This window comes from Selaginella moellendorffii, unplaced genomic scaffold, assembly GCF_000143415.4.
Source record: "Selaginella moellendorffii unplaced genomic scaffold, v1.0 SELMOscaffold_10, whole genome shotgun sequence".
NCBI classification, from domain to species: Eukaryota; Viridiplantae; Streptophyta; class Lycopodiopsida; order Selaginellales; family Selaginellaceae; genus Selaginella; species Selaginella moellendorffii.
Window position 1 is genome coordinate 1,082,317 of NW_003314271.1, and position 27,151 is coordinate 1,109,467.

Genomic DNA, 27,151 nt, shown 5'->3' on the forward strand with positions numbered 1-27,151 from the left:
ATGGGCAAAGAAATTCGCTCGGCCACTTCGGATGCACACGGGTTTTTCTACGATGCGCAAGGAAATGGAAATCTTCCAGTCAGTAAAACCTTTTTCCAGGATTTCCACAGCAAAATGGATCACTTACAGCAGTCTTGACGAGCTCCTCATCGTATCCCCCAGCTCTGACGACCAAGGAGGCGCTGCGGCCGGACGGCGAGCAATTCACTGTAGAAAGCTTGACGCTCTGCCCCATGAACTGAGATCCGGCGAGGCTCAACGTGTTGTTGAGCGCCATAGCCGCGGCCATTGCTCCTCGCAACCAAGGATCGACGAGCGCCCTGCCTGGAAAACCCTAAAATTCCACACACCACTCGCAGACGGAAGCGCCAAGGGCTCACAAAAACGAAGGCTACGTTGGCTCATATCGGACGGCTGCCGCCGCCCCTTTATACATCCAACGGCTGGTAGCGCGCTTCTAATCTGACGACAGAGTGGATGGTCCATGTTTCTCCTTTGACGAGAGCCACAATGTAGCGAGCGGCGAATGGACGGCCCAGATTTTGTGTCCTCGGTTGCCACACGACCTTTATCATTCCCATCTGGGAACAATAGTGATGGATGCCATTGTAAAAAACTTTAGACTAAATTTTCTCGTCCACTATATCCAAATTCTTCCAAGCTTTTGTGTCCAATCCTTTAATCTTCGAGGACTTTCGGAGTTACACCTCATTCCATATCAGGCTTCTTCTAAAGTTGACGCTTTGATAAAATTTTACACTCTCATGGTCTACCTTTCGAGTAACTATGTCGTCCCTGGTCCATGAAAAAACAACTTCTAACTTGTCATGGACAGAGCTTTTCCTTGGGCGAATTTCCCCGTCCATGACTTGGGATACAACTCCACAGGCTCGCTGGAGATAATCTCGTCCAAAAACGCAGACATTCTTTGCCGCTTACACAAGCTGCCTGGAAAGCTTTTCTCGTGGGGATCCCCGGGAGAATGAGTGTGTGTGAGATACCTTGAATTAAAAAACGATCAATCAGCGTAGGATCGGAAACAAGAGTTTAGTTTACTCACAACTGCTCTTTCGCACGGGTGATTCCAACGTAGAACAGCCGTCGCTCTTCTTCGGGGTCCGAGTTTTCGTGTGGCAAGATTCCCGCATTGACACCGACTATGAAGACACAGGGAAACTCCATTCCCTTTGAGGCATGGAGCGTCAGCAAGCCAACGTGTTCCTTGTTCGTTTCCTGTAGAAAGCTAACTTTAAGCTTTGCAGCACTCGAAAGGCTATATACATTTACCTTGTCATCAGAGGTTATTAGCATGACGTCTTCAAGGAAGCCGGCCAGGGCACGACGCCCCTTCCCATGCTTGCCTTCGGCAGAATCTGCGCTTTCCTGCACTTCAATAATTCAAGCCAACATTCGACAATAAAAACGAAAATCTACACCTTGAACTGTTCCACGAGTTGACATCTTTTCTCAAAGATCCTCTGATCTTCCGTGTGCTCTTCCAAGTATTTAATAAACTGCGTCCTGTATATAGCCCGTGGTCTCAGATAATCTCGTAAAGAATCGAACTTACTTGTCAATTACAGCCTGAAGCAAGTCAGCAGAGGACTCCTTTTCACTGAGCTTCGTCAGCGACTCTAGAAGCTCACAAAAGCTCAAAACTGCCGTTCTGTGACAAGCACGACATAAGCGCCTAAAAATTAATCAGCCAAATGTGGATTCTACTTTGCCTTCGCTGTTATTCCCAAGTGCTTGTGTCCAGGATCATCCTCTTTGAGTTTCTGAAAAACACTTCTTTAAGAATCACAAGAGATGTCAACGAGCCTGTACCAGTAACGCTTTGAAAAGTGGTAGATCTCGTTCCGAAGCCCATTGTTTAAGATGGAAAATTGTTTTCTCACCAATTCCTGTATTAGCCCACTCACTGGTTAGCGACAAGTTACACGGTACGTAACTTACCCCGAGGTGGCGTATTGATAATACGTCCCAGAGCGAGTTCATCATTACTATTGTGAATAAGTTTCAAGTAGCTGAGAAGGTCCTTTATCACCTTGTGCGAAAACAGTGGAGTTGCTCCTAGCAGCTTGTATGGTATATTTGCCTTGATTAATGCTGATTCTAGAAGAAAACTCTGCATAAAAGAAACTGATTGCTGGAAAATAACAAAGAAAAACGAGAGATACCTGTCTGTGAGTTCGATAGAGCACCGCACAGTCGCTCCATCTATCTTTCCTGGTTCGAATGATTTCATCGGCAACAAAACGACTTTCTTCAGTGGGGTCACTCAGCCAGCAGACCTTTACAGGTGCCGTCCAGGGCTGTAAAGTTCAAAAAGTTATATCGCATTATCGTATTATTCCTCTTACCTTAATGGAGATAGGCTTCAGAGCTTCTAATTGTCCAATGCGACGACTCATCATACTGTTTCCGATTATTTTCGAAGCAGCACTGAGAATAGCCTTAGATGATCGATAATTCTTCCGCAGCTGTAGGTGATGTAAAATGTCGAAAGTAACTAAAAAGTTTTGCATAAATTACCTGAAAAGTAGCTATCTGCGGGAAGTCGTTGCCCAGGAGATATTGCATATTTCGTGACTCAGCACCTCGCCAACCATATATTGCCTACACCAGGGACAATGTCAACAAAAAGTTGCAAAAATTTAACACGGCTGTGACTACCTGATCGATGTCACCGACCACGAAAAGATTTTGATTTTCAGAGCAGAGTAAACGGATAAGCTCATACTGGGCCTGTATCGAAGCGTTCAGAAACATATAACGAACGATCCTGTTGGTACCTTGTCTGTGTCCTGGAACTCGTCGACAAGCACGTAAGACCATCGCTTCTCGAACCTCTGACAGCAACAAAGAAAAATAAAATAAAATCAGAAAACGAAACAATCGTTCAATCAACAAACGACCTTTGCTCCAGACGCTGGCAAACACTGTTCCACAATCAGCGTGTTTCAGAGTAGAGTCCAACCTTTCGAGCTGACGGAGTCCGATGAAGCTCCATAATCGTCAAATAGATCAAATCGTCAAAGTCAGCCGCATTGTTCGCTCTTAGATGTTCCTGCAACAAGCAAAATAAGAAGTGCCGAAGAGAAAGTAGAAAGCACCTCAAACATATGCAAAAGCTTGCTGACATCGTCGGTTAGAACCTTCGGGCGGGACGGAAGATCTTTGCAGCGATTTAACGCAACAAACCTCTCCAGGTACCAGCCTTTGGCTAATCTCATGAGAAAAAGTCCTCGCTTCAAGTCCTCCGAAGGTATGCGAAAATGAACCGGTTTTTTATCGGTGGATGTGTCGCTGGAAATTTCCAAGCCACCGAAAAGAGTAAGAAGGCCCCATTTGGAAGCACCGGACTTGCATTCGGACAAGTGACCCTCAGCTACCTGAAAACATGAAACGTGAATATGTTACATACCATTTCCAAGTATCACCGTACCTTCACATATATATCTTTGAGAATCTTCTCACAGTCAGCCTCGTCATAGATAACAAAGGCCTGGCTTAATCCAGACTCGGGCTTTATGTCTGGAAGAAGCTTCTTCAAAAGCTTCGTACAAAAGCTATGGAACGTAGATATCTAAGAAAAAAAGATCAAGAAGGAAACAAAATAAAAGCACCATTCTTCCTTACAGTGATTTTTCTCGCAGCATCAATCCCCACCAAGGACCCAATCCGGTGTCGGATTTCTTGCGCAGCTTTGTTTGTGAATGTAATGCACTAGAAAATTCCAGTTTCAGGAACTTCAAAGCCTACATTTTTACGTACCAAAATATTTTCCGGATCGATTGAGTTGTGATTGATCTCGTGCACAATGCGATGCGTGAGAACCAGCGTCTTCCCGGAGCCCGGACCCGCGACAACGCGCACGCATTTCTCTGTGGTTGTCACGGCCGCCTCCTGCTCGTCGTTAAGCCCCACGGCATTCGAGAAATGGAGAGCCGACACGCAAGAAATCCTGAATCCACCGCGTAGCCGGCCACGGCAGCGCATCAGCGTCCCATACACCGGGAGAAATCGGCATTGCGGCGCGAGCATCATCGCGAAGCCCGCAGCTTTCCGCCAAGCATTCACATAAACCCTAAAGCCCAGACTAAAAGAACGAATATAGAAACCAAATCTTTGTTTTATTCGCATTTAGCTCACAAATGTGAAATTGGTGTCTTTCTTCCACAAAAATGATTTTTATTTCTCCACAAATCTTTTCCCTTTCACTCTGATCTGCTGCTGTTGTTGTTGTTGTATGGTTTTGGGCTTGAATCTTCCCATTGTCACGTCTTTTTTCTTCATCGTCGTATCGTCTGGCGCCTCGCTCGTCTCGTCTCGTCGTCAAGTATCAGAAAGAATATCGTGTCGTTCTCTCCTCTGTGAAAAAAAAAGAAGGCTCACTCGCAAGTCAATTTCTTCTCAGCGGCCCATCCAAATCTCTCGAACAGGCTCAGCACCACACCATTGCTCCATCCAAATCCAGCCTAGAACACATAAACACAAAAACTTCTTAGAAAAAACTCCAGAAAAAAACAAAAATTTAGCCTACCTGTGGCAAGTATTCTCCTCCCGATCCAACTTTACCACAGTATCGAGCATCGTACTTCTCCTGCATCTCTCCAGTCTCCAGGTATCCTACATAGTTCGTCTCCAGCCACCGTCTAGAGATATCCTTGGCCAGAGCAATCCCTTCTTCGTTCTCAGTGAGCGCAAAGCCTTCTATGATCATGTGTTGAAGAGGAGCCCAAGCATTTGGGTAATCCCTGTTGAAGCAAAGCAACACAGATTAGCACCAGGGATTCCGCAAACAACTCCATTGTTCTCACCATTGTTGTCCTGTTTGTAAAAGCGAGGTCGTAATCCCAGCTGGTAGCAGCAGTCCCGATTCTTTGAACGACGCTATCATTTTTTGGATTTTCCTATCGCCTGTATGCAGCAAAAGATTTCTTTATGAGAAACCATCGCACTTGGGAAATTCTTTTTACCTGGTGGAACAACGCCGCACCAAAGAGGTATAAAGTTGGACGGGTAAGCGTCAGTGTTGTGATGTTCTGGGAGAAAGTCGTACGTAACCTGTGAAAGCAACAAATTCAATGACCACGTCTCACGGAAAAAAAAAAAAAAAAAAGGGGGCCACAAGCCATCACGGAAGAGATGGAGCCTCTTCCCTGATGGCTTATGGCCCCCTTTTAGAGGTTTTTCGGGTTTAGAAGTTACCTCAAATGCCTTGTAATTGGCGGCGTTGTTTGCAGCGTTTCGCTTGACGAGCCAGTAATCGAGATACTGACCCATCTCTTCATTCCATAGAATGGCGTCCATTGCAATCTTTCTAGAGTTTGCAAGCTTATAAAAGTGCTTCTCATAGTCAGACTTTCCAAGCAACTTCGCAAAGAGAGCAATGTTGTTTTCCATCTGAATGCACAACCAAGCAAATACAAATTATTCAGTCGCAAATACTTAACCATCGCTGTTGTTACCTGTACAAGAAACGCGTTTAGATCCACTGGCAGGATGAAAGACGTCTTCATCGTTTTAAGATTGTGACGATCCCTGTGGGAAGAGAACCGGGATTAGAAATCAGATAAGACACAAAAAGCATTTAGACGCACTCCATCCAGCGAGAGCTGAAGTCCCAGCCACTCTCAGCAGCAGTGGCAATGTGGTGATAAAGCTCAGCTCGCTGGTGTCTCTCCAAACCTTTCGCAATTTGCATGTCCTGTAAAGACAAAAACAATAATTAAGAACGGGTTAGAAAGGGATTGTGATCTTACAATAGTGGAAGATTCGGGCCGTGGTTCATCCCACATAGCATAATATCTTGTTAACACATGCTCAACACCGTTTGCGTCACGGATATGAACTCGGTGAGGATCTGGATCACCGAAAACGTTCAGCGAAACAAGGCAAAACGGATTATAAAACCAACAACAACTCACCAGCACACCAAAAGTTATGCTCCTTGAGAAGAGCCGGGAATGCCTTTTCCACAAACGAAACGTCCTTGGTCTCATGATAGATGGCCATGACGGCTTCGCTAAGCAGCGGGGGTTGGCTTCCTGTCAAGTCAAGAAAACGCATGAGTTAACCACATAACTTGCGAGGCGTTTAGAAAACTTACGGTTAGTGTAATAGGTGCGAGCACCATTTGGAATAAATCCAAAAGAATTGGCAAGGAACATCAGATTCTCCACGACATTCCTGGCCGTTTCGTAGAGCTTACTCACGAGAAGACCTCTGCAAGAAAAAAAATGAAAAACCAAGAGAGATTTACACTTTTGAGGAAGAACACAAAAAGAAAAACGCGAGAAAAACTCTAGACCAACCTGACGATCCAGTAAGTATCCCAGTAGTAAACCTCCCTGAATCTGGCACCGGGAACGACGACTGGATTTGGAAGAGGTATCAGAGTGTGCTGGTGTGGATCCTTGTGCACCCTCTCCTTAACTTTCCTCGCCAAGAGCCACCACAGCGAATGCATCTTGAGCGCAAAGTCGCGAGCAGCGGGATTTGTAACATTCGCGAGGAAACCCTCTGGCTCGTTCTTAAAATCGGTGAGGTTGTCGGGTAGGAGATCGCTCCCGGGTTTGTCACAGAACTCGTTAAGGAAATGGTTAAACTCGCCTGCGCCAAGAAAAGAAACCAAACGGGTGTTAGATCGCGAGAGAACGAACACAATGCATCGAATTCCACCACGAAATTGAGAAAGAGAGGGAAGATTTCTTGCCTGTGTCGACGCTACCGTTGTTGTTCTGGAAGAGACTGACGAACGCCTCCTTGGTCGATGGCAGCGAGTGCTTGAGCGGCAGATCTACATAGACCTTAGGGTCGAAGTCGTGATCCCCTTCCACCTGGAGCGCCGCGTTCTGGATCATCACCAAGAACGACTCCAAATCCGTGTGATTCCTCATCACCACGGGCGTGCGGTAGCAACCATTGCAGCAAGGGATCTCCTCCATGGCCGAGATAGATCCGAGGGCCCGGCCGCTGGATTGAAGCTGCGGCTGCGCCGATTGCTCCTCCCCCGTGACGAATCCGCCCTGCCGCAGCGACTGGAGGCCCGATGCTACCGCGGATGCCGAGGGCGGCGGCGGCGACGCAGTGGCGCTAGGGTAGGCTGCTGCCGATGGCGATGGCGAGGACGACGATGCGGCGATGAGATGCGGCAGCCGTGCGAGCATTATCACCAACAGCAGAGCGGGCGAGGACGATGATCGGGCGCGAGGAGGGGGAGTGGCGGAGGAGGAGAAGAGGCGCCGAGGCGGAGACGAAGCACACGGAGAACACGAAGAAAGATAAACAGGGGAGGAGAAATGGACGACCTGGCTCACCACGGGATTTGGGACAGCCATGCGCCCGCCCAGTGTGAATAGGGACCTTCAGTCATAAATCAAATAAATCAAAAACTTTTATTAAAGGATTAAAAGGAGGAAAAAATGGGAGAAAAGGGATATACCTCAAGCCGGCGGTTGATGCCTCGCCTAGATCAACGCCTGTGATGCGGGCGCACTGGAATTAGGTGGCTGCGTGTGTGCGACCAAACGAACGAGCGATACGAGAGCACCGATGCGCGGAGAAACCCCAGTGGCTTCCTAGGGCTTTATATACCCACCACCTTTTGTTTGGATCCTATCGAAGCTCTCTCTGTCGAGATGGCCTCTTCCTCCACGGTACCAAAACTTAACAATGTGGCGACGCTTGCAGTGTCAGTCTAGGATCCACACACAGCCAAATTTCTCTTGCGTCTCTCGAATTTTTTTCGTGGCGATGGGGGTTGACTCGTGTAACTACGGTATTGCTCGCCGCCAGTACGCTTAGTCACTGGCGCGATGTGGCAACGCACGCAGCCGGGTGTCTATACACAAATTCATCTCGGCTAGCTAGAGTATTGTGGCAATGTCGTTTGGTTTGATCGAGTGGGGATGCTTGACCAGTGGGTTTGATTGATACTAGGCTAGTGAAACACTCCATGTGACAAAACCATGTGGGGCACAACGACGCCACCTCTCTTATCTATCCACAACAACAATTATACATGGTGTTTTAAACGCCGTATATGTGCGTGTCTTGCGGTTGAGAGCCGGCCCTGGAAGGTGGCGTTCTCTTGCGGGTCAAGATTCAACAGCCAGCTAGGTCAAGCTCCCGCGGAATCGAACCCGGCAACGAATATCTTCCAGGCCAATGGCACCCATGCCGTACGTGGATACGCGTGCGCACGCAAAACACGAGGTGGGTTGGGTACGGCATTTACCTCGCGCCCCCATGGATAAGATCGAACTGGCGAAGGAGCATAGTAACTTAAGGTTAAAACCTTATCCACAACAAGAGAAGGCCACAAACATGACATTGAGTTTCGTGGAGTCGTGGTGACAGTTAGGTGACAACCCAAGGACAGCAGCCTTTTGGAGTGCTGTCATTAGATTCGCATCCCGCGAATATTCCCATCGTCCCCTCTCCATGTCAAACTTAATGAAAAGACCTAATTTATTCGAGAAGAAACTCTCTGTTCTTTGGATCTGAAACTCGCATGGAAAACGACGACTGCGAGATCTAACTTGAATCTTGTGACTTGTAAACAAATGGGAGCGAGGGCGGATTAGTTTATACCTATCTGCGAATCGCCTGTCCCGGAAGGTGGAAGTAATCTTATATAAAAACGTGTGATACACCGTACGCGCGGGTACTGGCTTCCGTACGTCCGGGCTGGACTGTACATGACATGTTTGGGCATTTTCGCTGTGCCCGGCGACAAAAAATGGAATCAAGCGTAAAAATACATTGCCAGCACTTGCGTGGTTGTGACGTGGTTGGCATTCCCTCGAATCGGCAAATGCCGGATCAAAGGCATCTGCAATACGTGGTCCGATCTGCCTGTTCTAAGTAACGTTCTTGTCACTCACACACTCCTACACACAAGCACAGAATCAGACAAAGAGGTGGACAAGGTGGCATCTCCACCGGGCGTAAGGAATGGTCACACTTGGAGGCAATGGATTGGGACTAATGGATAGGTGGATGTTGCAAAGACAATTTTGTTTAGTCAAACCTCCACATCTAACCTTCAAAGATACGGAGGTTATGGTTTCAATCACCCGCAATTGCTCAGACAATTTCTCAACAGGCAATCCTTGAAATTTCCAACCCAGAGGAGGAAGGTCAATGTAGTGGAAAGTTGGTTGTGTCTGGCTGGATAACGGCCGTACACCGACGTGGTGCCACGTCCGCCCGGCCATCGGCCGCCACAAGCTCCCTCCTACGCGTCCACGTCACGCGCGCCCCGAGGCCCATGTCATATAACAAAAGCGTGAAAAGTCGCCGACCACCAGCACATTGGCCGGACTCGATCCCCGGATCTTTCCCCTCAGCCCCTGGCACAAGGTGGTCCCGGGTTCCAGTCCTCTCCACTGCTCCCACATCGCTTTCGCGATTCGGTTCCTTTGTCGATATCGCCAAGCAGCCTGGCACTACAATAGCAAGAAAAAAGAAGAAAAGATGCTCGCCCGCGACGAACAGCATCCCCAGATAGCGACCATTTGGGGCTAGAAGCTTAAAAGTCGCCATTAACCTCGTGTCCATCGTCAGCATACATACACATCGTTGCCTTCTCTTTAGTGGACGGACATTGGGTGGCCAGGGAGGAACCCTAGACCAGTCCAAGAATCACGGACCCAAGCTTTGGACCGCATGGAATGGAGTGGAGCCCTAGATATCAAGTAGTCCAAGAATCACGCTAACTTGTGAAACCCTTGGAACGCGTGATATTCTCTCTTTTCTTCTTCTTCTTTCTACCACGCGCGGGCGCTGGCCTTGGGCGTGTGTGGGGTTTTTTTTGAGTAACGGGATTCCTGTATGGAATCCTTGGCCAAGCGCCACAAACGCTTGTGGGGGGACTTTAACGCCTTACTCGCGTTCGCGCGTAAACTAGCAGATATTTCAAATTTTTGAATTTGAACTTTAAGGCTGGCCAATTTTTGAATTTGAATTTTAGGGTTCGTGTGTCAAGAGGGATTTGATGCTGCGCGCGCGTCGCCATCGCGCCTCGATCACTCGCCAACAACATCGAAAGGGATTTGCTTCCAGCAGCGGCACTGGTCACGACAGCGACATTAGAGGATTGCGAGCCGCGATTGAGGAGCTGGAGCGCTGCGATCGTGTGCGCTGCGACGAGGTCTACGCTCGCCTCCTCCGGCAGTGCGCGGATTTGAGGGCGCTGCCCGAGACGCGGCGGATCGACGCGCACATCTCCGCCTCGGCAGAGTTCCATGGGAATCGATTCCTAGGAAATCTCCTCGTCAAGGCGTATGGCAATTGCGGCAGCGTGGACGATGCTAGATCGGCGTTTGCGGGCATCCGGCAGACGAAGAACAGCCACACTTGGAACTTGCTCCTGGCCGCGTATGCCAAGAACGGGCATCGCGAGAAATGCGTGGGTCTCTTCGAGCAAATCCCAGAGAAGAACGTCATGTCGTGGAATTTCCTGATCCAGGCGCACTCGAGCAAGGACGAGCTTGTAAATGCGCGAAAGGTTCTAGAGAAAATGCCCCACCGCAACATGATCTCCTTCACGATTCTGATATCCTGTCACACCCAGTACGGGGATTTGGATCTCGCGAGAGATTTCTTCGATCAGATGCCCGAAAAGGACACCGTCGCGTGGAATTCGATGCTCCAGGCATACGTCCGTCACCGAGACCTTGTCTCCGCGAAAGAGATGTTCGACGCCATCGCTCCCAAGACCCTCGTCACGCTCACGACAATGATTCGCGCGTATGCCCGGACAGGGCATATCGATCAAGCCCGAGAGATCTTTGATACGATCCATCACCCTGATGCCATAGCCTGGAACATCATGATACAGGGCTACTGCGACGCTGGCTCAATCGATAAAGCAAGAATTTTGTTCCAGATAATGCCAGATCCAGATGCCTTTACTTGCAGCTTGATGCTATCGGGATTTGCCGCGATGGGGCTTGTGGATGATGCAAAAGCTCTCTTTGATCGATGGCGGCAGGAGGATCCAGTCTCGTGGAATTCAATGATCACGGCCTACGCTCACAATGGCCGTGTTCAAGAAGCCAAATTTCTCTTCGATCAGCGCCCGGATCATCACAAGCACGTCGCGAGCTCCTGGAACGCGATGATCGCCGCGTATGCCCGAAACGGGCATCTTGTCGAGGCAGGGGGCTTGCTGGAAGCGATGCCACCGGCGATCCAGAACGAGATCTCTTGGAACACCCTTCTCTGCGCATTCGTGAGCCGCGATATGTTGGTTCAGGCCAAGGATCTGTTCAAGAGAATCCCAATCAAGTCGGTGCTTGTCGCCAACACCATGCTCGGGGCGTATGCCCTCACCGGGCAGCACATCGAGGAGGCGATGAGCGTGTTCGCTACGATCGATGATCCGGATCCCGTGTCGTGGGCGTCGATCGTGGGCGCCCACGCGCGAGCTGGGCAGGGAAGAGAAGCGATTCATCGATTCCAGCTGACGGATCTGGCCGGGGTGAGGCCGATCGAGGCAGCCCTCACTGCTGTTCTTGACGCCTGCTCCTCGATCTCCTCCTCGGGGCTGCGATTTGGCCGCATCATCCACGGCGAGATTGAGGACGATCGAGGGCTGGCGCTGGGGAATTCGCTGCTCAACATGTTTGGGAAATGCGGTGCTAGCATCGAGGAGGCCGAGATGGTCTTTGCAAGAATGGCGACGAGGAACACCGTGTCGTGGAACGTGATGCTCGCGGGCTATGCACAAAACGGGCATAGCTCGCAAGTTCTCGAGCTCTTCGCGGTGATGATCCTGGAAGGCGAGGCCCCGCCCAGCAAGATCACTCTCGTCTCGGTCCTCTCGGCTTGCAGCCACGCCGGGCTCCTCCACGACGGCCTCGCTTGCTTCGCATCGATCCGCGACGACTTTGGCATCGATGCGCATGAGGATCACTACAAATGCGTCGTGGATCTTTTGGGCCGATCCGGCCAGCTCGAGGCGGCCGAGAGTTTCATCCAGAGCTTGCCGTTCAAGGCCGACAGTGGAGTGTGGACGGCGCTCTTGAGCGCTTGTAGCAGCCAAGGAAGCGTCCATGGAGGAGCTCGAGCGGCGCTAAGCATGGTGGATACTGAGCCAGGGGAATCGTCACTGCCATACGTGATGCTCTCCAACATCCATGCCACTACTAATTGATAATGTTGTTGATTATAATTGACCATCGCTGACTTGGAATTAGAAATTAGAAGCCTATAACCCACAGTATAGATACGCTGGTGTCCTGACATATAGCCAGATGCTTAAAATTTGTACATTTTAAAAATGTTGCAAATATCAGAGTGGCGCAGCGGAAGCGCGGTGGGCCCATAACCCACAGGTCCGAGGATCGAAACCTCCCTCTGATAATCGACTCGCTTGGATCTTATTGCAATGAATGTTGATACTACCAAAAATGTCTTTTCACTATAGCTAAAAGCTCACAGCAATTCTTCTTGCTTTGCTCCTTGCAGTCTGTATTCACAAGTGTGCAGCTGAGGGTTCTTCTGTCTACATGTTAAAACAGTCCAATTCTCGGCGATCCGTAATGTTTCTGGCTCCTGATGAGTTCTTGAGTTCGTTCCATGATCTGCAAGAAAAATGTTCTTGTGAGTTCCTGAGACGATGAAAGAGAAAACCAAGATTAATGCAGTTAACTTGCCTTCAGAGCGATTATTGACGGAGTAAGTTCACATATGTCCTTGGCATTCATCTCATTCGCAATCACTGCATGCAAAGGATGTGAGCGATAAGAAAACCATCTTTGATAGAAAACTTACTCTTTAGGCACACGGAAACGTCAGCGTTCTTGTAAGCCATGCCTCTCTCCTCGTAAAGCTTTGTTAATCGAGCTAATGTCTGCAAATAACAGTGACCAGAAAATTAAAATATAAGACAAAAGATAAGAATGCTTTCAAGCTATACCTGTTCATGAGCAAACTCTCGCTGCGGCTCTCCCAGAAGTGGTCTCTTCTCCGTCCCAGCAGCCACAACACGCTTGGCTAATGCGTCCAATGGAACGTCCAGATAGACAGTGATCCCATGTCTCATATAACCCCTGACAACGACACCACAAGGCGTTCTTATCCTCCTCTCGATTATATAGAGAGAAAACGACTATCTTATCTTACCAGTTTTGTGGTCTCACCACAGCACCTCCTCCTGTCGCTACTACCAATCGATACATCCCAGATAATTGGCTTAAAACCTCACTCTACATTATCCACAAAACAATGGAAAAAACATCAGGCACTGAAGATAGACACGTTTCAAGGCCGCAAGACAGTGGGGATCACTCACCTCAGCATCGCGAAAGCCTTCCTCGTTGCTTTGCTTGAAGATCTGAGCTACACTGGCGCCGCCGGCGGCCTGCTCAACAAGCTTGTCACTGTTTCTCCACGAAGAAAGTCCATCAAGTGGTGCGACGAAGCAAATCGAAAGAAAAAAACGAGATACACCAACCTGTCAAAGAAGTAGTACCCGAGCGCGTCCGACAAGTGCTTTCCCACAGTACTCTTTCCACTGCCCATCATCCCTGTGGACGAGAAAACGAAGTTGTGTTAAAGAAAAAGAGAAAGAGAAAGGAGAACGAGAGAGAAAAGCGAAGTGGTACCAATTAGAAACAGGCACGTCCCTTTGAGGTCCCTGGCCAATTCCTTGCCTTTGCTCTGAGAATGTATGGTCGTCCACTTAGCATTAAGAGGAAAAGAAGAACATAAAAGGAACCTATGGATCGCACCTTTAGAGCTGTATCGACGCTGGTGGATTCTGTGGCTGCGAGAGAGAAATCGATCAGACGAAAAAAACGTGTTCTCGAAATTCGAGAGAAATTCTCGGCACATACCAGCTACATTCGCGTTCTGCGAGCACAGCAGCACCACCGAGCGCCTGGCGCGATGATGAATCTGCGACGGATTCCTGCAAGAGACGAGATTGATGCGCGATTGCCTCCCAAAATGCAGCTCCTCACGAGAGAATCCCAGCCTCCGGAATCCATCGCCGCCGCGGAGCTCCACGAAATTCGAGGACGATGTCCCTGCCGAAGGCGCCAAGACGCAATCCATGGCGCACGATCGATCGAATGCCCACAATTTCTTGAGCTAGGGTTGGGCTTTTATCTGCTGCACAACCACAGCCGTTCGATGTGACCAGCCCAACGGCGGCGATTCAACGCGATCATACGAGTCAACAAGCTTACATTTTTGAATGGTAGGCCGCCGGCGCTTCTGGACTTGACAGCCGTTGGATTTGGATCTTGGGAAGGGCAAGGCGGGGTATATTCCGTCCACGTCTTAGGGCTAACGAGGCAAAAGAAAAAAATGAGCTGGTGCGCTCGAGCTAGGGCGCCGGGCGGGCGCGCTCTCCTTTTGTCCTCGAGATTTCGCCGCTTCTACGCGTAAGTCCCTCCACATCCTTCTCGGGCTCGAATTTCTCGTGTTTTTGCGCTAGAATGCTTGAATTTTCGAGATTTTTTGCCTATGGAGCAATGCTCTCGAGGCTGGCTGGAGCTTGAAATGCCTCATTTTTGCTACTGATTTATTCCTTTCTCGTTCCTTTCAGCTCTGCGACAGCGCAGCCATCTGAAACAATCGATGATTTATCGCCGCAGCCTTCAGCTAGACCACCATGTAAGCTGGAAATTTTCTACTCTTCTTGCGTTTGAATTTTGTAAATATTTTTTTCTTGTTTCTTTTTTGTTCGTGCAGCAGACGATCTCTTGTCGGCTGAGGCACTCACTCCCGCGAAAGTCGTAGCTTTGTTGGATCGTCACATCGTCGGCCAAACCGGAGCCAAGCGTGCGGTTGCAGTGGCATTGCGTACGCGCTCGTCAGCCTTTGCTGCTGCCTGTTATCTGACTCCATAGGTGGTGCACTAGAATTTTCTCTTTCTTTTTTTTTTTCACTTCTTCTTTCATGCCTTCTTTTAGAAACTTGGTTGCTTTTTGCGTGTAAGTTTCTAGATTCTGTTGTACTGAAGTTCTTGAGCCGTCTGCACGCAGGAAATCGATGGCGGCGACACCGCATTCCTTCTCAATATCGAGAGGAGATTCTTCCCAAAAATATACTTATGATCGGACCAACTGGTTGCGGAAAAACGGAAATTGCGAGACGGTTGGCTAAAATGGCGGATGCTCCGTTTATAAAAGTGAGGAAGTGTTTTTATTCTTCGTTTGTTTTTAACTCATATTTTCTAACAGGTGGAAGCTACGAAATTTACAGAAGTTGGATTTCATGGCCGAGATGTGGACCAGATCATTCGCGACCTTGTTGAGAATGCTATATTACTGCAACGAGAAAAGGTGTTTTAAAACTCAACAAAGCGAGTTTTTTCAACTCTCTTCTTTCAGGTGCGAACAAGAATTTCAAAAGAGGTGGAGGAAGCTGTTGAGAACAGGATCCTGGACGCGTTGATCGGTTTGACCCTCGCTATTGAGGTTTTTGTTTTTGCGGCTTTTTGGTCTGTCTGTGGCTGAACATGTTTTAGCAGGAGGACAATGTGGATACGAGTTCACTGGAGACACTACGCAAGGCTTATAAGAAAGGGGAAATTGATAACCGCAAGCTAGTGCTGGACGTTCCCGAGGGAGGAAGAGTGCGCGTCCCTATTGAAGTCACAGGAGGTGGTCTTCCTATAAACGATCTTATTTTCAAGGTACTACGCCTCTGCATGAAGGAAGTGGTATTGACGTCTCGATTTCCTCTAGATAGAGAAAGCTTTGAAATCCCCGAAAGTTGAACGCCGTGAAGTAACTGTCGCCGAGGCCAGACAAATGCTCTCGGAAATGGAAGTCGAAAAACACCTTCAGTCCGATCAGATCATCAAAGATGCAATACGTGTACACGCTAGTGTTTTTGATCTCGTTTCCCTGGATGTTAATGGCTTCCACTTGCAGGCAACGGAGTCTGACGGCATTGTATTTATAGACGAGATCGACAAAATCGTTACAACTAGCGAAGCCAGATTTGGAGCGGATGCAAGTGCGGAAGGTGTACAGCGGGACTTGCTTCCTATTATCGAAGGCAGGTAAATTATCACCACGTTGGTTTTCCTTCCGTGCTAAGCTGGTCCTCCTTTCAGCGTTGTAAACACGAGACACGGGAATGTGAACACCGATCACATTCTTTTCATTTGCAGTGGCGCCTTTCACTCTTGTAAGCCAAGTGACATGCTTGCTGAGCTACAAGGACGTCTGCCTATCCGTGTTGAACTGAAAGGTCTCACTCGCACGGTAAGTCGCGCTGGAAGTGTTGCAGCATCCCTACCATGCTAACAGCCATTCTTTCCAGGATTTGTACCGTATTCTAACCGAGCCTGAAATAAATATGATCAAGCAGCAACAGCTTCTCATGGCTACCGAAAGTGTGGAGCTTGTTTTCTCCGACGACGCCATAAAGGAACTAGCCAATGTTGCGGCTGAGGCAAGTGTTCTTGTGGGGATTTCTTAGCTTACTCATTACTGAAAAATAAAACACGTTACAGGTGAATACTTCTTTGGACAACATTGGTGCTCGGAGACTTCACACGGTAACGCATTTTCTTCCTCAATAGCGAAATGTTCCCACTGGTTTTGTTTGATCCAGGTAATTGAGAAGGTAGTAGAAGATATCAGTTTCAATGCTCCAGAAAGAGCTGGGCAAGCTTATCACATTGACAAGCAAGTAAGTTTCATCGATCGCTTGACGAATTCATGGTTTCTATTTCTTTCTTTCTTTCGCAGAAAGTAAGAGATGCTGTGGGAGAGCTCTTGAAGAAAACCGACTTATCAAAGTTTGTTCTCTAAAGAGATTAAACTCGCCCAGGTAACTGGCCACAGCCTCAACAGGGCCCGGGCACAAGAAGCTCAAGGATCGCGCCATCCCTCACTTATGTTTTGGTTGAAACCCATCTTCAGCGGAAAGCCACTTGGCATCTCAGCATCCCAAAGGGGACATGACGAATCACCTTGGTGGCGGCGGTATTGAAACCATGCTGAGGCGCAAAAATGTAGAATCCCGGTTGATCAACGCAAAAACCTTTACACAAAACAAAAAGAAGAGAAAAGAAAAGAAAAGGAGGAGTTGATCCTGAAACCATCGTCTGGAAGACTTTCTTCGATTTGGATTTGGATTTGGATATTTGCACGGAGATCTCACTGAAGAAAGTTTTGTCCAGCAACCAGAGGGTTACCAGAAGCAGCCTGGAATGGTTTGTCCCCTGAAGGCTCAAACAATCTCCTAAGGCTTGGTTCAACAAAATGGACAAATTTCTCACCTCTATTGGATTTTCCAGAAACGCTGCTGATCAAAATGTATACCAGTATTGAAAAGATGATGGTCCTTATTTCTTTGTATATTGATGATTTGATCCTGGTCACAAATTGTCTTGCTTTCCTACAAATGATCAAAGAGTAGATTGATCTCGGCGATATTAAGTTCTGTCTTGGTCTTAATATCGGGACAATTCATTGCTCACTCACAGTGCTGTTAGGGATGAATTGTCCCAATATTAAGACCAAGACAAAACTTAATATTGCCGAGATCATCTGCTCAGTGCTATGTGGAAGAAAGAGCAATAGCTGAAAGAGCAATAGTGCTAATAGTCACAAAGTAGCATTGTTGGCTGTTGGCTGGAGTCCACAATCTAAGCCAGACAATAGACTGATGAGCCATGCCAATGAGTAGGCCTTGACCTAACTAACTTTCTTCTGACAATTCTCTAGACAGGTAAATACGCCTTTGGATAGCATTGATTTGCTTGATCTAGGTGAGAAGGTGGTGGAAAATATTAGTTTCAATGCTCCAGCGAGAGATTATCACATTGACAAGTAAGTAAAGAAAAAAAATATGATCGTTGTGAAGGAAACCGGCTTATCGAAGTTAAAAATTAAACTTGTGGCTTCCACTGCGCCACGTCGGAAAACGCCATCCTTTTGCAATTGGTCCATGTCAGCAAGATACTCGAGCAGTGATTGGTACATGTCAGCAGCCCTAAATACCGATCGGGATTTCATCACTCTTGTTCCTCGAGAAACAAGAGCTACATTTTCTCGACGAGGCGCGGGCGCGATGGCGGCAGCAATGTCGGCGGCGAGCGTCGGTAATGTAAAGGTGGGAGGATTTCTTGGCAGCTCCAGGGGATTCCAGGCGAATCGGGGCCGAAATATCGTGTTTTCCAGGAAGATCATGGCCAGCGCCACGAAAGAGGCCCCAAGAAAGGGCGCTAAGGAGGCGATGAAGGATACACTGCTGACGCCGCGCTTCTACACCACGGATTTCGACGAGATGGAGCAGCTCTTCAACACCGAGATCAACAAGAAGCTCAACATGGCGGAGTTCGAGGCGCTGGTGGCGGAATTCAAGGCCGACTATAACCAGACGCACTTCGTGAGGAATCCCGAGTTTAAGGCCGCCGCGGACAAGATCACGGGGCCAATGAGGAAGATCTTCGTGGAGTTCTTGGAAAGGTCGTGCACGGCTGAGTTCTCAGGGTTTTTGCTCTACAAGGAGCTGGGAAGAAGGCTCAAGGTACGTTTTTTTTCTTCTCTTCTCACCTCTTTCTTACACTTCTTTTCTTTCTTCTCTTCTCTTTCTTGCAGAAAACAAATCCCGTGGTTGCGGAGATTTTTACGTTGATGTCACGGGATGAAGCACGGCATGCAGGGTAAGTTCTCAGTTTCTCAGTTGGAAAAAAAGCATCGATCATTTCCTATATGTTCATAGGTTCCTGAACAAAGGATTATCCGACTTTAACTTGGCTCTGGATCTTGGATTTCTGACCAAAGCCCGGAAGTACACCTTCTTCAAGCCACAGTTCATCTTCTACGCGACGTATCTCTCGGAGAAGATCGGCTACTGGAGGTACATTACTATCTACAGGCACTTGAAGGCCAATCCGGACTACCAGCTTTACCCGATTTTCAAATACTTTGAGAACTGGTGCCAAGACGAGAACAGGCACGGCGACTTCTTCTCGGCGTTGCTGAAAGCCCAGCCTCAGTTCTTGAACGACTGGAAGGCCAAACTCTGGGCTCGCTTCTTCTGTCTCTCGGTAAAGCAAACCTTTGGCTCTTCTTGGAATTTTTAGATGCTCATGCTTCCGCTCTTGCTCTTCCAGGTGTACGTGACAATGTACCTAAATGACTGCCAAAGAACTGCCTTTTACGAAGGAATAGGCCTCGACACTAAAGATTTCGACATGCATGTCATCATCGAGGTATTTTAAAGTGAGATGAGAATAGGAACTCACGATCGTTTGTTTTCTCTGACAGACAAACAAGACAACAGCACGAATCTTTCCGGCCGTGTTGGATGTGGAGAACCCCGCGTTCAAGGAGAAGCTGGATGAGCTAGTGGTGCTCAACCAGAAACTTATAGCTCTCGGTGACTCTACCACTCCAGCTCCTCTGAAGACGCTGCAGAGGCTACCTTTGATTGCCGGAATGGTGTCTGGAATACTGAGCTTGTACCTGATGACTCCAGTCGAGTCTGGGTCGCTTGATTGTGTCGATTTTGAGCCGCAAGTTGTCTATTAACAAGGTTATTTTTCTTCTTACTGTGGAATTAGATAACTGTAATTTTTATATAGTATAAACTTAAATATTTTTTACATTAATCAGCACGAAAGGAAAGTTAAGTTTCCATGCTCAGTGTTCTTGTCAAGGCATTGTGCTCGCTTTCGTCCCAAAACTAGCGGGAAGTTTTTGGGAGCTTGGGAGCGACGTGTTGAACGACTCCTCTTGCGATTTCCTCTGCGGTAGCCAGGAGCTCCAGAAGAGCTGTGCCAACGTAACCAAGTTTGTGCTACTCTGCCGAAATTCCTGTCAAAATGATCACTAGCTTTCTGGAAAAGGAAAAAGTTAATGAGACAAAAAAATGGAGCTTTTTTTGACTTGCACTCCATCTTTTAAGTAGATGAAGGCTACGTCAAGTCAAGGATCGAAAGCAAGTAGGTCCAAAAACATTCATGTTACGATCCCGATGCAGCGGCTTAGAATCCTTCTCGCAAATACCTTCAAGAATTCTCAAGGTGAGCTAGGCAGAGATAAAGCCATGCGACTTTGAAGAGTATGAGACACTATTGCAAGGCGTCGGATTTGACTTTGAAAACGAGTCGGGAGGTTCTATCTAGAGAAAGGAAAAAATGCAGACTCTCGAGAAGTACCTTGGCAACGGTTTTCTCGCAGGAAGTAGCATCCATGACCAAGAATGATATGAAATCTCTCGGCCTTACTAAACAGCAGCAAGTAAGTACACAAGCATTAACAAAGCTTTACTTGGCCTACCGAATTCGTGATGTCGTTGCAGAAGGCCTTGGAGCTGAAAGCTTTCTTAGATGATCGCGGGCTTTTCGAGTTCTCCATGTGTGAGCAATTGAAGTGCTTAGAGCTTGTTAGATATTTAAGATCATGCTTCCTAGTTCTGCAAAGTCGTCCTCTAGTTCATTGCTGCTTTTAAAAACATGCTGCGAGTAGCTTGCGCGTGAGAGCTATGATCAAGTCAGGCTCCATCTCGGACTACCCCGCTTTGGCCATTTGGTTGCTCAACTCGTGCCTTTTCTTCACCCTGTAGTGTGTTATTTTTGGGGTTTAGATATTGCCTTGCACATTCAAATGCTCGGCTCTGCTCTTCCACGCCACGCACTAGAGAAAACTGTTGCAATCTGAAGACTCCAGCACCGCCACAGCTCAGGGACATCTTGGATCCTGGCACTCGGGATCAGACAAGAATTTAGTGTAGATGAATGGTGGTAAAAGCGAAAATCCTTTGAAACTTACACTATCTTCGAAGTTTTTTTTCCCCGGATGACAAATTAGACAGCCTTTTCTCAACAACAAAATTTTAGACACTAGCAAGGTCCATCCCAGATTGAAACTCTGCAAAGCCCAAATACTTACTGCCAAGAGTTTCAACATAATATCATATTATCAGTAGTGTTCCTTCCACTGCAAGTGTCCAAAGAATGGCAGCAACAGTGGGCAGTGCACTGCAGAAAAATGTTTTGGGGTGAGAAAAGAAAACAGAAAAGAAAAAGAAAATACGGTGTGACAAGTTTGATGGTTGCTGAAGAGCTAACAATGTGACTGATTCCGGTGATGAGGAGTGATAGAACCTGTAAGCGGAAAAGTATAGTTTTTCGTTCTCAGATTTTCTTTACGAGCCTGCTCCAAATCACGAATTTTTTCTTAGCGGTCAGCACCAGCATCTTTTGGTGCATTGGTTCGCCACAAACGGAGAAGAGAAAAATGTCAAATTCACATACCTTGTAGCATGCACCACAGCCTCTGCCTTTTGAATAGGATGGGCAAGGCAAGGTGGGAAGTTCACCATAGCCACAAGCTACGCCTGAAAATGCGCCTGAAAATGCGCCTGAAAATGCGGGAGACAAGAAAAGCGAAGGATTTGCTTACATACCGTAAGTTCCAATATCGCTGTGGCAAGGTCACTTTCCAAGTCTGCAGTTGCCAAAACCATTGGTCTCGTTCGAGCAGCTTCCGGATCGCCCTGGAAACTGGCACGTGTTATAATACAGGCCGTTGATTAAAGGTCTCTAAAGAATTATAAACAAAAAGAAAAATATCTACTCCCTAAAGGTTCGGTTCTTGGATTGATGAGGTACACCAAGAAGAATGTGAGCTGCCCAGCAGCTTAGCCGATTAAGGGTTGCCCCAATGAGGTGATCACTATGTAGATGCGCATGTTGTACCACTTGCATCATATTGACAGTAAAGTATGAACAGCAAGATCTAATGAAATTGGAGGATTCTTGGAGATTTCTTCCCTCCGCATGTTTCATGCATTACCCTTGTACAGTTAGTCTTAGGCGCATAAAAAACCCACACCTTCGAAGCTTTTGCCTTGTCTTGCCTTGCTTAGCTCTTTGTGCAAGTATCTAGTTCTAGTGCTCTTCAAACTTCTACTAGTCCACATTCTACCATGCAGCAGCTCCAGCTTGATGGCTTTCATCATCTGTTACAGAAGCATATGGGATTCTTAGATCTCGATCGAAATCTAAAGAGCGCTCCGCTGATTCAAACTTTGTCGGAGGATCTTGGCGGGAGAGAGGAGGTAGAAGCTTGGATGCGAGAGTACATTGCTGGGATCTTCATTCACTACCGCCACCACCGCCCCTTAGGAGGCTACTTCTTCTTCTCACGGATCCAGACCACCTTGTTCCAATGTCCGTGAGAAATGCCATCTCCGTCTGGATTTGTTTCTAAATGGTTTTCGTTCAATTTGGATGTTGCAGCTCCAGTGATTCGCAAGGTTCACAACGATTCTGCTCTCGCTGTAAGCATCTTGATCGATTGTCGGCGCAAAGCTTTCGATTTATCAGGATTAACGAAACTCCACGACCACGTTTTTCCTGTGTTCTCTCGCAGATCAAAGGCAGAGAAGTCGCCGGGGATCTAAGCGGGACGTGCCTGTTTCTAGTTGGTGAGTTGACCAGTTCGGCATTTTATCTTTTTCTCTTTTTTCCACTTGCAGGGATGATGGGCTGCGGCAAAAGTACCGTCGCCAAGGATATCTCAGAGGCGCTCAGCTATGAGTTTCAAGACAGGTTGAAAACAAAATAAATAAAGGAAAAGTGTCACGTTGTTTTTTTCGTACAGTGACAAGCTTGTCGAGAAGGCCATCGGTGCTACAGTCGCAAAGATCTTCAGCGATTCCAGCGAGGACAAATTCCGAGCAGCGGAGGTTTGTATAGTTCGAATGTCAAGTGGCAAAACATTGAAGCCTCTTCTTCTCTATGGTATAGAGTGAAGCGCTTAATCAATTGTCCGAGACCTCCAACGTTGTGGTGGCCACGGGAGGTGGCGCGGTTGTAAGAGACGAGAACTGGTAACAAGAGTTACATCTAAGGTTTATTTTTTTTTTACTGTTTTTTTTTTGACCATGGGATGATTTTTACAGGAGGTATTTGAAGCAAGGGATCACCATTTATTTGGACGTTCCCGTGGAAGCTCTAGCACAACGCGTGGTGGCCGCTGGATTGGAAAAGCGACCACTTTTAGTAGCATCAGGGCCGGACAATTCGCCAGGCAACGCTCACGAACAGGTTTTTCTCGTGCTCGATTGCTTGTCATTGTTTCATTGCAAAAAAATACTTTAAATTTTTTATTTTTTATTTTCAGGCTTTGGCTCGTCTATCAAAGGTGTACGCGGAGAGGAACAAGGCCTACGAGAGGGCTGATCTTAAGATTAGCGTGGCGAGTATGTTCATAGCTTGTTTTTTTTGTTTCATTCTTACAAAACGATTGTTTGGGTCCAGAAATTGCGAGTGAGCTAGGTAGAGACTTGAACGAGCTGCCCCCATCGATGATTGCTCTCAAGGCAAGTTAATCTCCACAAATTCCTTGTTCTTGAAAGATTTCTATAACATTGATCTCTATTCAGGTGTTAGAAGAAACGCAAAGGCTCATTAATCGCCATTGAAGAGCACCCATCAAATTATTCTTGGCATATCCAATAATGGCCGTTGGATGTGAGAGATCCAGCGGTTGAGATTAAGTGAGATTAAGAAAATTCTTGTACCCCTTTGAGAATGTAATGCCATGGCTCCTCCGCATTCGCAAGCTATGCACTCTCGTCTCCGGCGATGCGATCGGCGACCGCGCCCGCGATCGCGATGTCCAGCTCCTGGTCTCGCAGATCCGAGCTTGCGGCATGGCGGGGAGCCTTGCGCGGGGCAAGAGCATCCACGCCCACATCCTCCACACCCGGCCGGAGCTCTCGCGGGACCGATACCTCGCCAATTTCCTCATCCAGATGTATGGGCGATGCGGCAGCGTGGAGGACGCGCGCTCCGCCTTCGATCGCATCCAAGAACCCAACGTCTTCTCCTGGGGCGTCTTGATCGTGGCATATGCCCACAATGGGCATATGCGCGAGGCGAAGAGATCGTTTGATTCCTCCCCCCAGCGCAACGTTTTTCTCTGGAACTCGACCATCTCGGGGTTCGCACAGTGCGGCCACATCCAGGAATCGCGAGCAATCTTTGAAAGGATCCCGGCGCGCGATGCTTGCTCGTGGAACTCGGTCGTCCAGGCGTATGCCCAGATTGGGGATCTTGCCCAGGCGAGCGAGCTGCTGGATCGAATGCCGCAAAAGGATCTCATCTCTTGCAATGCGATGATCGCGGCTTACGCCCAAGGAGGAGAAGTCTGGCGATCAAAAGAGGTTTTTGATGTGATGGAGAGGAGGGAAGTGGTGTCGTGGAACAGCCTCATGTCTGGGTTTTCACAGAACAAGTATTACAAGGAAGGAAAACTCGTGTTTGATCTCATGCCCGCGTGGAGCATCGTTTCGTGGACGGCTCTGATCCAGTTCTTTGCCAGGAACGGGAATCTCGAGGAATCAAAATATACTTTCGACAGAATGCCCGAGAGGAATCAAACTTCTTGGAATGCAGTCATGTCGGCCTATGCGCAGAACGGCTGCTTAGAATATGCTCTAAATATTCTCGAGAAGATGCCCGAGCAAGACGTGGTGTCCAAGAACACGCAGTTGTCAGTATATGCCCAATCGGGGCATCTGGAGAGAGTAAAAAGGCTTTTTGATTCAATGGATTGCGATAACCCTCTCACGCTAAGCACAATTCTTCACGCGTATGGAGACGCACGTAACTTTGATGCTATGAAGGAAATATTTGAGAAGAGGCCGTACAGGAATCGAATTACCTGGACAGCCATGGTGACGGCATATGCCTCAAATGGGCATATCCCGGAATCGAAGAGAATGTTCGACAAGATGCCCGAGCATGGAATCCTCGCTTGTAATTCCATGCTGGCTGCTTACTCTCAGGAAGGTCATCTTAAAGAAGCCAAGGAGACATTTGATAAGATGCGCGAGCACAATGTGGTTTCGTGGACGAGCATGGTTCAAGCCTACGCTCAAAACAAGCACTTGGACGAGGCAAAAGCCACTTTCGATCAAATGCCCGACAAGGATTCCATCTCTTGGACAAACATGATCACGGCTTACACGCAGTGTGGTTGCCTGGACGAAGCTAAAGCAATGTTTGAGGATATGAGAAACCGGGGGATTTACTCGTGGACGGCCATGCTCACTGGCTATGCTCAAAGCTCCAACTTGAGTGTTGCGAGGAGAGTTTTCGATCGAGTTCCACAGCGAAATGTTGTGACTTGGAACGCGATGATCAGTGCGTACTCGCAGGGTGGTCATGTTGCTGATTCTCGTCTGCTGTTCGAGCAAATGGTGGATCGCAACATCGTGTCTTGGAACGCATTGATCTCTGGATATGCGCAAAATGGCTTCGTAGCCGAATCGAGGAAGGTTTTTGAGCTCATGCCCGAGCAGGACATGGTAACTTGGTCGAGCATGGTGGCGGCTTACGGCCAAAGTGGTCGTATCGAGGAGGCCGAGCAAGTGTTTCATCGCCTCCCGGAGCACGACACCATCTCTCTCACGACCATGGTTGCTGCTTACGGCCAAAACCTGTGCCTCGGTAAAGCAAAATGTCTTTTTGATGGGATTCCCAGGCAGGACTTGATCGCTTGCAACGCGATGATCGCTGCCTACACCCAGAACGGCTGCCTGGAGCAAGCAAAATCCATGTTTGATCGCATGACCGTGCTGAGCTCCTTCACCTGGAACGCCATAATCTCGGCTTACGCTCACTCAGGCCAAGGCAAGGCCGCCATCGAGCTCTTCAAGCAGATGTGTCTTGGAGGCGAGCAAATGGACGAGATTTGCTTCGTGAGCGTCCTCACGGCATGTACCCGAGTCGGGCTCCTCGGCGAGGGGCTGAAGTATTTCCTCGTCATGCGCGGCGACTACAAACTTAAGCCGGCTGGCGAGCACTACTGCTGCATGGTCGACGTTCTTGGAAGATCCGGGCTCTTAGAAGAGGCCGAGGAGCTTATCTACGAAATGCCTTTCCTTCCAAACGTTGTGGCCTGGGCGACTCTGCTGGGAGCTTGCAAGATCTATCGAGACGTGAAGCGAGCCGAGAGAGCTGTGGATAGATACTCGGAGCTCGATCCAGATAGCATCACGCCGTTCGTGCTGCTGGCCAACATTTACGCTGCTGCCGGCATGGAGGCCGAGGAAGCGAGCGTGAGAAAGAAGATCAGGGACAAGAAGACGAAGAACTTTAGAAATCCCGGGTGGCAGAAGGTTCCCGGGATAAGTTTGATCGAGGTGGACAACCGGGTGCACAGATTCATAGCGGGCGATAACGAGCATCCCAGGATCGAGGAGATTCGCAGCGAGCTCGAGAAACTTCACTGCGCGATGAAAGAAGCTGGTTATGTTCCAGACACGCGGGAAGTTCTTCACGATGTTGACGAAGAACACAAAGAGGGAATTTTGAGTCACCACAGCGAGAAGCTGGCCATTGCGTTTGGGCTCATGTCGTTGGATGATCGTTGCAAAGAGCCAGTTCGAGTTGTCAAGAACTTGCGAGTGTGCATGGATTGTCACACCGCTACCAAGTTTATCTCCAAGATCACGGGAAGGAGGATCATTGTCCGTGATGCAAACCGGTTCCACGAGTTTGACAACGGGACATGCTCGTGCCAAGATTTTTGGTAGGAATTACTGAAAAAAAGCGCAATTTTACATTCGAATCTCGAACTGTTTGATAACGGGTCTTTGCAACTGTGGATTACTGCTCATGAAAGACAGGATTTCTGATAATTTGTGTCGGAATATTTGTCCTTGTTAGCTTACAATCCCTCAAGAACAGCATGATCAAAAACCACGAGAAAACAGGAAAAAAAAACGATTTTTTTCTTTGCAGGATCGTCCGCACGTCCTGCAAAAACATGCCATGAAGAGAGCGCGTACTGTGGATGAAAACAAAAGCGGATCGCAGTAGAGTCATAGTGTCAGCCTTTCGTGACTTTGAGCGCTCACCAGATGTATTCCTTGATCTAGGAGACAAAGAGCGAGTAAAACTCCATGCCAGGCGAAATTGGTCGATCGATTCATCCAAAGAGTAAATTCTCCGCCAGAGATAGAGAGAAAAAGGTCCATCCATCGATCCAAAGAGTGTAAGTCTCCCAATCTCCTTGCCGGGAATTACTGCTACAGTGTGAGACTGTATCATTCAATGCAAGCCAGCTCCGTCCACCACCATCGCCATGAATGAAACGCTTTTCTTCCTTTGTTTATTTGTTTACCCCTTCATCATTCCCGTGGA

The 27,151-nt window shown here is 48.1% G+C and overlaps 7 protein-coding genes, 1 non-coding gene and 1 pseudogene across 12 annotated transcripts in view; 6 read left to right on the forward strand and 3 right to left on the reverse strand.

Moving 5' to 3' along the window:
- The window catches only part of LOC112345781, a 1,855-nt pseudogene extending 1,457 nt beyond the window's left edge, over positions 1-398 (reverse strand). Inside the window, exon 1 of the transcript XR_002992159.1 lies at positions 49-398. The product of XR_002992159.1 is annotated as a fructose-bisphosphate aldolase 1, chloroplastic-like (transcript). The remainder of the gene's footprint in view (positions 1-48) is intronic.
- A 253-nt stretch (positions 399-651) lies between these two features.
- Positions 652-7,563, reverse strand: LOC9650113 (probable trehalase). 2 transcript variants are annotated; one of them, XM_024673253.1, is made up of 22 exons: positions 5,215-5,263; positions 4,983-5,070; positions 4,824-4,923; positions 4,547-4,760; positions 3,778-4,481; positions 3,643-3,729; positions 3,449-3,589; positions 3,117-3,395; positions 2,981-3,070; positions 2,796-2,852; positions 2,677-2,748; positions 2,536-2,619; positions 2,364-2,483; positions 2,181-2,315; positions 1,957-2,128; positions 1,828-1,904; positions 1,723-1,778; positions 1,571-1,666; positions 1,437-1,521; positions 1,288-1,383; positions 1,061-1,233; positions 652-1,001 (listed from the first exon to the last, which is right to left on the reverse strand). In XM_024673253.1, the coding sequence occupies exons 5-22, from the start codon at positions 4,144-4,146 to the stop codon at positions 818-820; spliced, it is 2,373 nt and encodes a 790-aa protein (XP_024529021.1). In that variant the 5' UTR covers positions 4,147-4,481; positions 4,547-4,760; positions 4,824-4,923; positions 4,983-5,070; positions 5,215-5,263; the 3' UTR covers positions 652-817. The 2 variants fall into 2 exon arrangements, with proteins under 2 accessions (XP_024529021.1, XP_024529022.1); XM_024673254.1 differs by lacking the exons at positions 652-1,001; positions 1,061-1,233; positions 1,288-1,383; ... (12 more) ...; positions 3,449-3,589; positions 3,643-3,729 and adding exons at positions 5,475-5,547; positions 5,607-5,713; positions 5,769-5,869; ... (3 more) ...; positions 6,722-7,371; positions 7,451-7,563 and having other exon boundaries at positions 4,120-4,481; positions 5,215-5,409.
- Positions 7,564-10,006: 2,443 nt separating this feature from the next.
- Positions 10,007-12,169, forward strand: LOC112345827 (pentatricopeptide repeat-containing protein At4g02750-like). The gene has a single exon (XM_024673341.1). It carries the CDS (start codon positions 10,007-10,009, stop codon positions 12,167-12,169), a length of 2,163 nt encoding a protein of 720 aa, XP_024529109.1.
- A 137-nt stretch (positions 12,170-12,306) lies between these two features.
- Positions 12,307-12,378, forward strand: TRNAM-CAU. The gene has a single exon. It is a non-coding gene; the product is annotated as a tRNA-Met (tRNA).
- Positions 12,374-14,189, reverse strand: LOC9650114 (shikimate kinase 3, chloroplastic). Its single transcript, XM_024673342.1, has 12 exons — positions 14,159-14,189; positions 13,980-14,127; positions 13,854-13,927; positions 13,749-13,783; positions 13,623-13,677; positions 13,472-13,544; positions 13,310-13,397; positions 13,141-13,223; positions 12,935-13,067; positions 12,790-12,868; positions 12,672-12,736; positions 12,374-12,599 (listed from the first exon to the last, which is right to left on the reverse strand). The coding sequence occupies exons 1-12, from the start codon at positions 14,187-14,189 to the stop codon at positions 12,528-12,530; spliced, it is 936 nt and encodes a 311-aa protein (XP_024529110.1). The 3' UTR covers positions 12,374-12,527.
- A 117-nt stretch (positions 14,190-14,306) lies between these two features.
- Positions 14,307-17,336, forward strand: LOC9650115 (ATP-dependent protease ATPase subunit HslU). Of its 2 annotated transcripts, none has more exons than XM_024673165.1 (14): positions 14,307-14,405; positions 14,570-14,637; positions 14,716-14,826; positions 15,009-15,154; positions 15,207-15,308; positions 15,357-15,443; positions 15,494-15,661; positions 15,714-15,845; positions 15,903-16,033; positions 16,088-16,238; positions 16,297-16,428; positions 16,490-16,534; positions 16,591-16,668; positions 16,728-17,336. In XM_024673165.1, exons 1-14 carry the CDS (start codon positions 14,329-14,331, stop codon positions 16,788-16,790), a joined length of 1,491 nt encoding a protein of 496 aa, XP_024528933.1. In that variant the 5' UTR covers positions 14,307-14,328; the 3' UTR covers positions 16,791-17,336. The 2 variants fall into 2 exon arrangements, with proteins under 2 accessions (XP_024528933.1, XP_024528934.1); XM_024673166.1 differs by having other exon boundaries at positions 15,497-15,661.
- Positions 17,337-17,988: 652 nt separating this feature from the next.
- On the forward strand, positions 17,989-19,570 carry LOC9631287 (magnesium-protoporphyrin IX monomethyl ester [oxidative] cyclase, chloroplastic). The gene is made up of 5 exons (XM_002968097.2): positions 17,989-18,513; positions 18,585-18,649; positions 18,709-19,036; positions 19,103-19,201; positions 19,257-19,570. Exons 1-5 carry the CDS (start codon positions 18,055-18,057, stop codon positions 19,518-19,520), a joined length of 1,215 nt encoding a protein of 404 aa, XP_002968143.2. The 5' UTR covers positions 17,989-18,054; the 3' UTR covers positions 19,521-19,570.
- Positions 19,571-21,592: 2,022 nt separating this feature from the next.
- LOC9631288 (shikimate kinase) lies at positions 21,593-23,502 on the forward strand. Of its 2 annotated transcripts, XM_024673464.1 has the most exons (11): positions 21,593-21,661; positions 21,964-22,165; positions 22,235-22,275; positions 22,368-22,422; positions 22,474-22,546; positions 22,599-22,683; positions 22,745-22,827; positions 22,900-23,044; positions 23,121-23,199; positions 23,258-23,319; positions 23,383-23,502. In XM_024673464.1, the coding sequence occupies exons 2-11, from the start codon at positions 21,970-21,972 to the stop codon at positions 23,419-23,421; spliced, it is 858 nt and encodes a 285-aa protein (XP_024529232.1). In that variant the 5' UTR covers positions 21,593-21,661; positions 21,964-21,969; the 3' UTR covers positions 23,422-23,502. The 2 variants fall into 2 exon arrangements, with proteins under 2 accessions (XP_024529232.1, XP_024529231.1); XM_024673463.1 differs by having other exon boundaries at positions 21,593-22,165.
- Positions 23,502-26,645, forward strand: LOC112345829 (pentatricopeptide repeat-containing protein At4g02750-like). Its single transcript, XM_024673345.1, has one exon. It carries the CDS (start codon positions 23,536-23,538, stop codon positions 26,539-26,541), a length of 3,006 nt encoding a protein of 1,001 aa, XP_024529113.1. The 5' UTR covers positions 23,502-23,535; the 3' UTR covers positions 26,542-26,645.
- Positions 26,646-27,151: the final 506 nt, after the last annotated feature.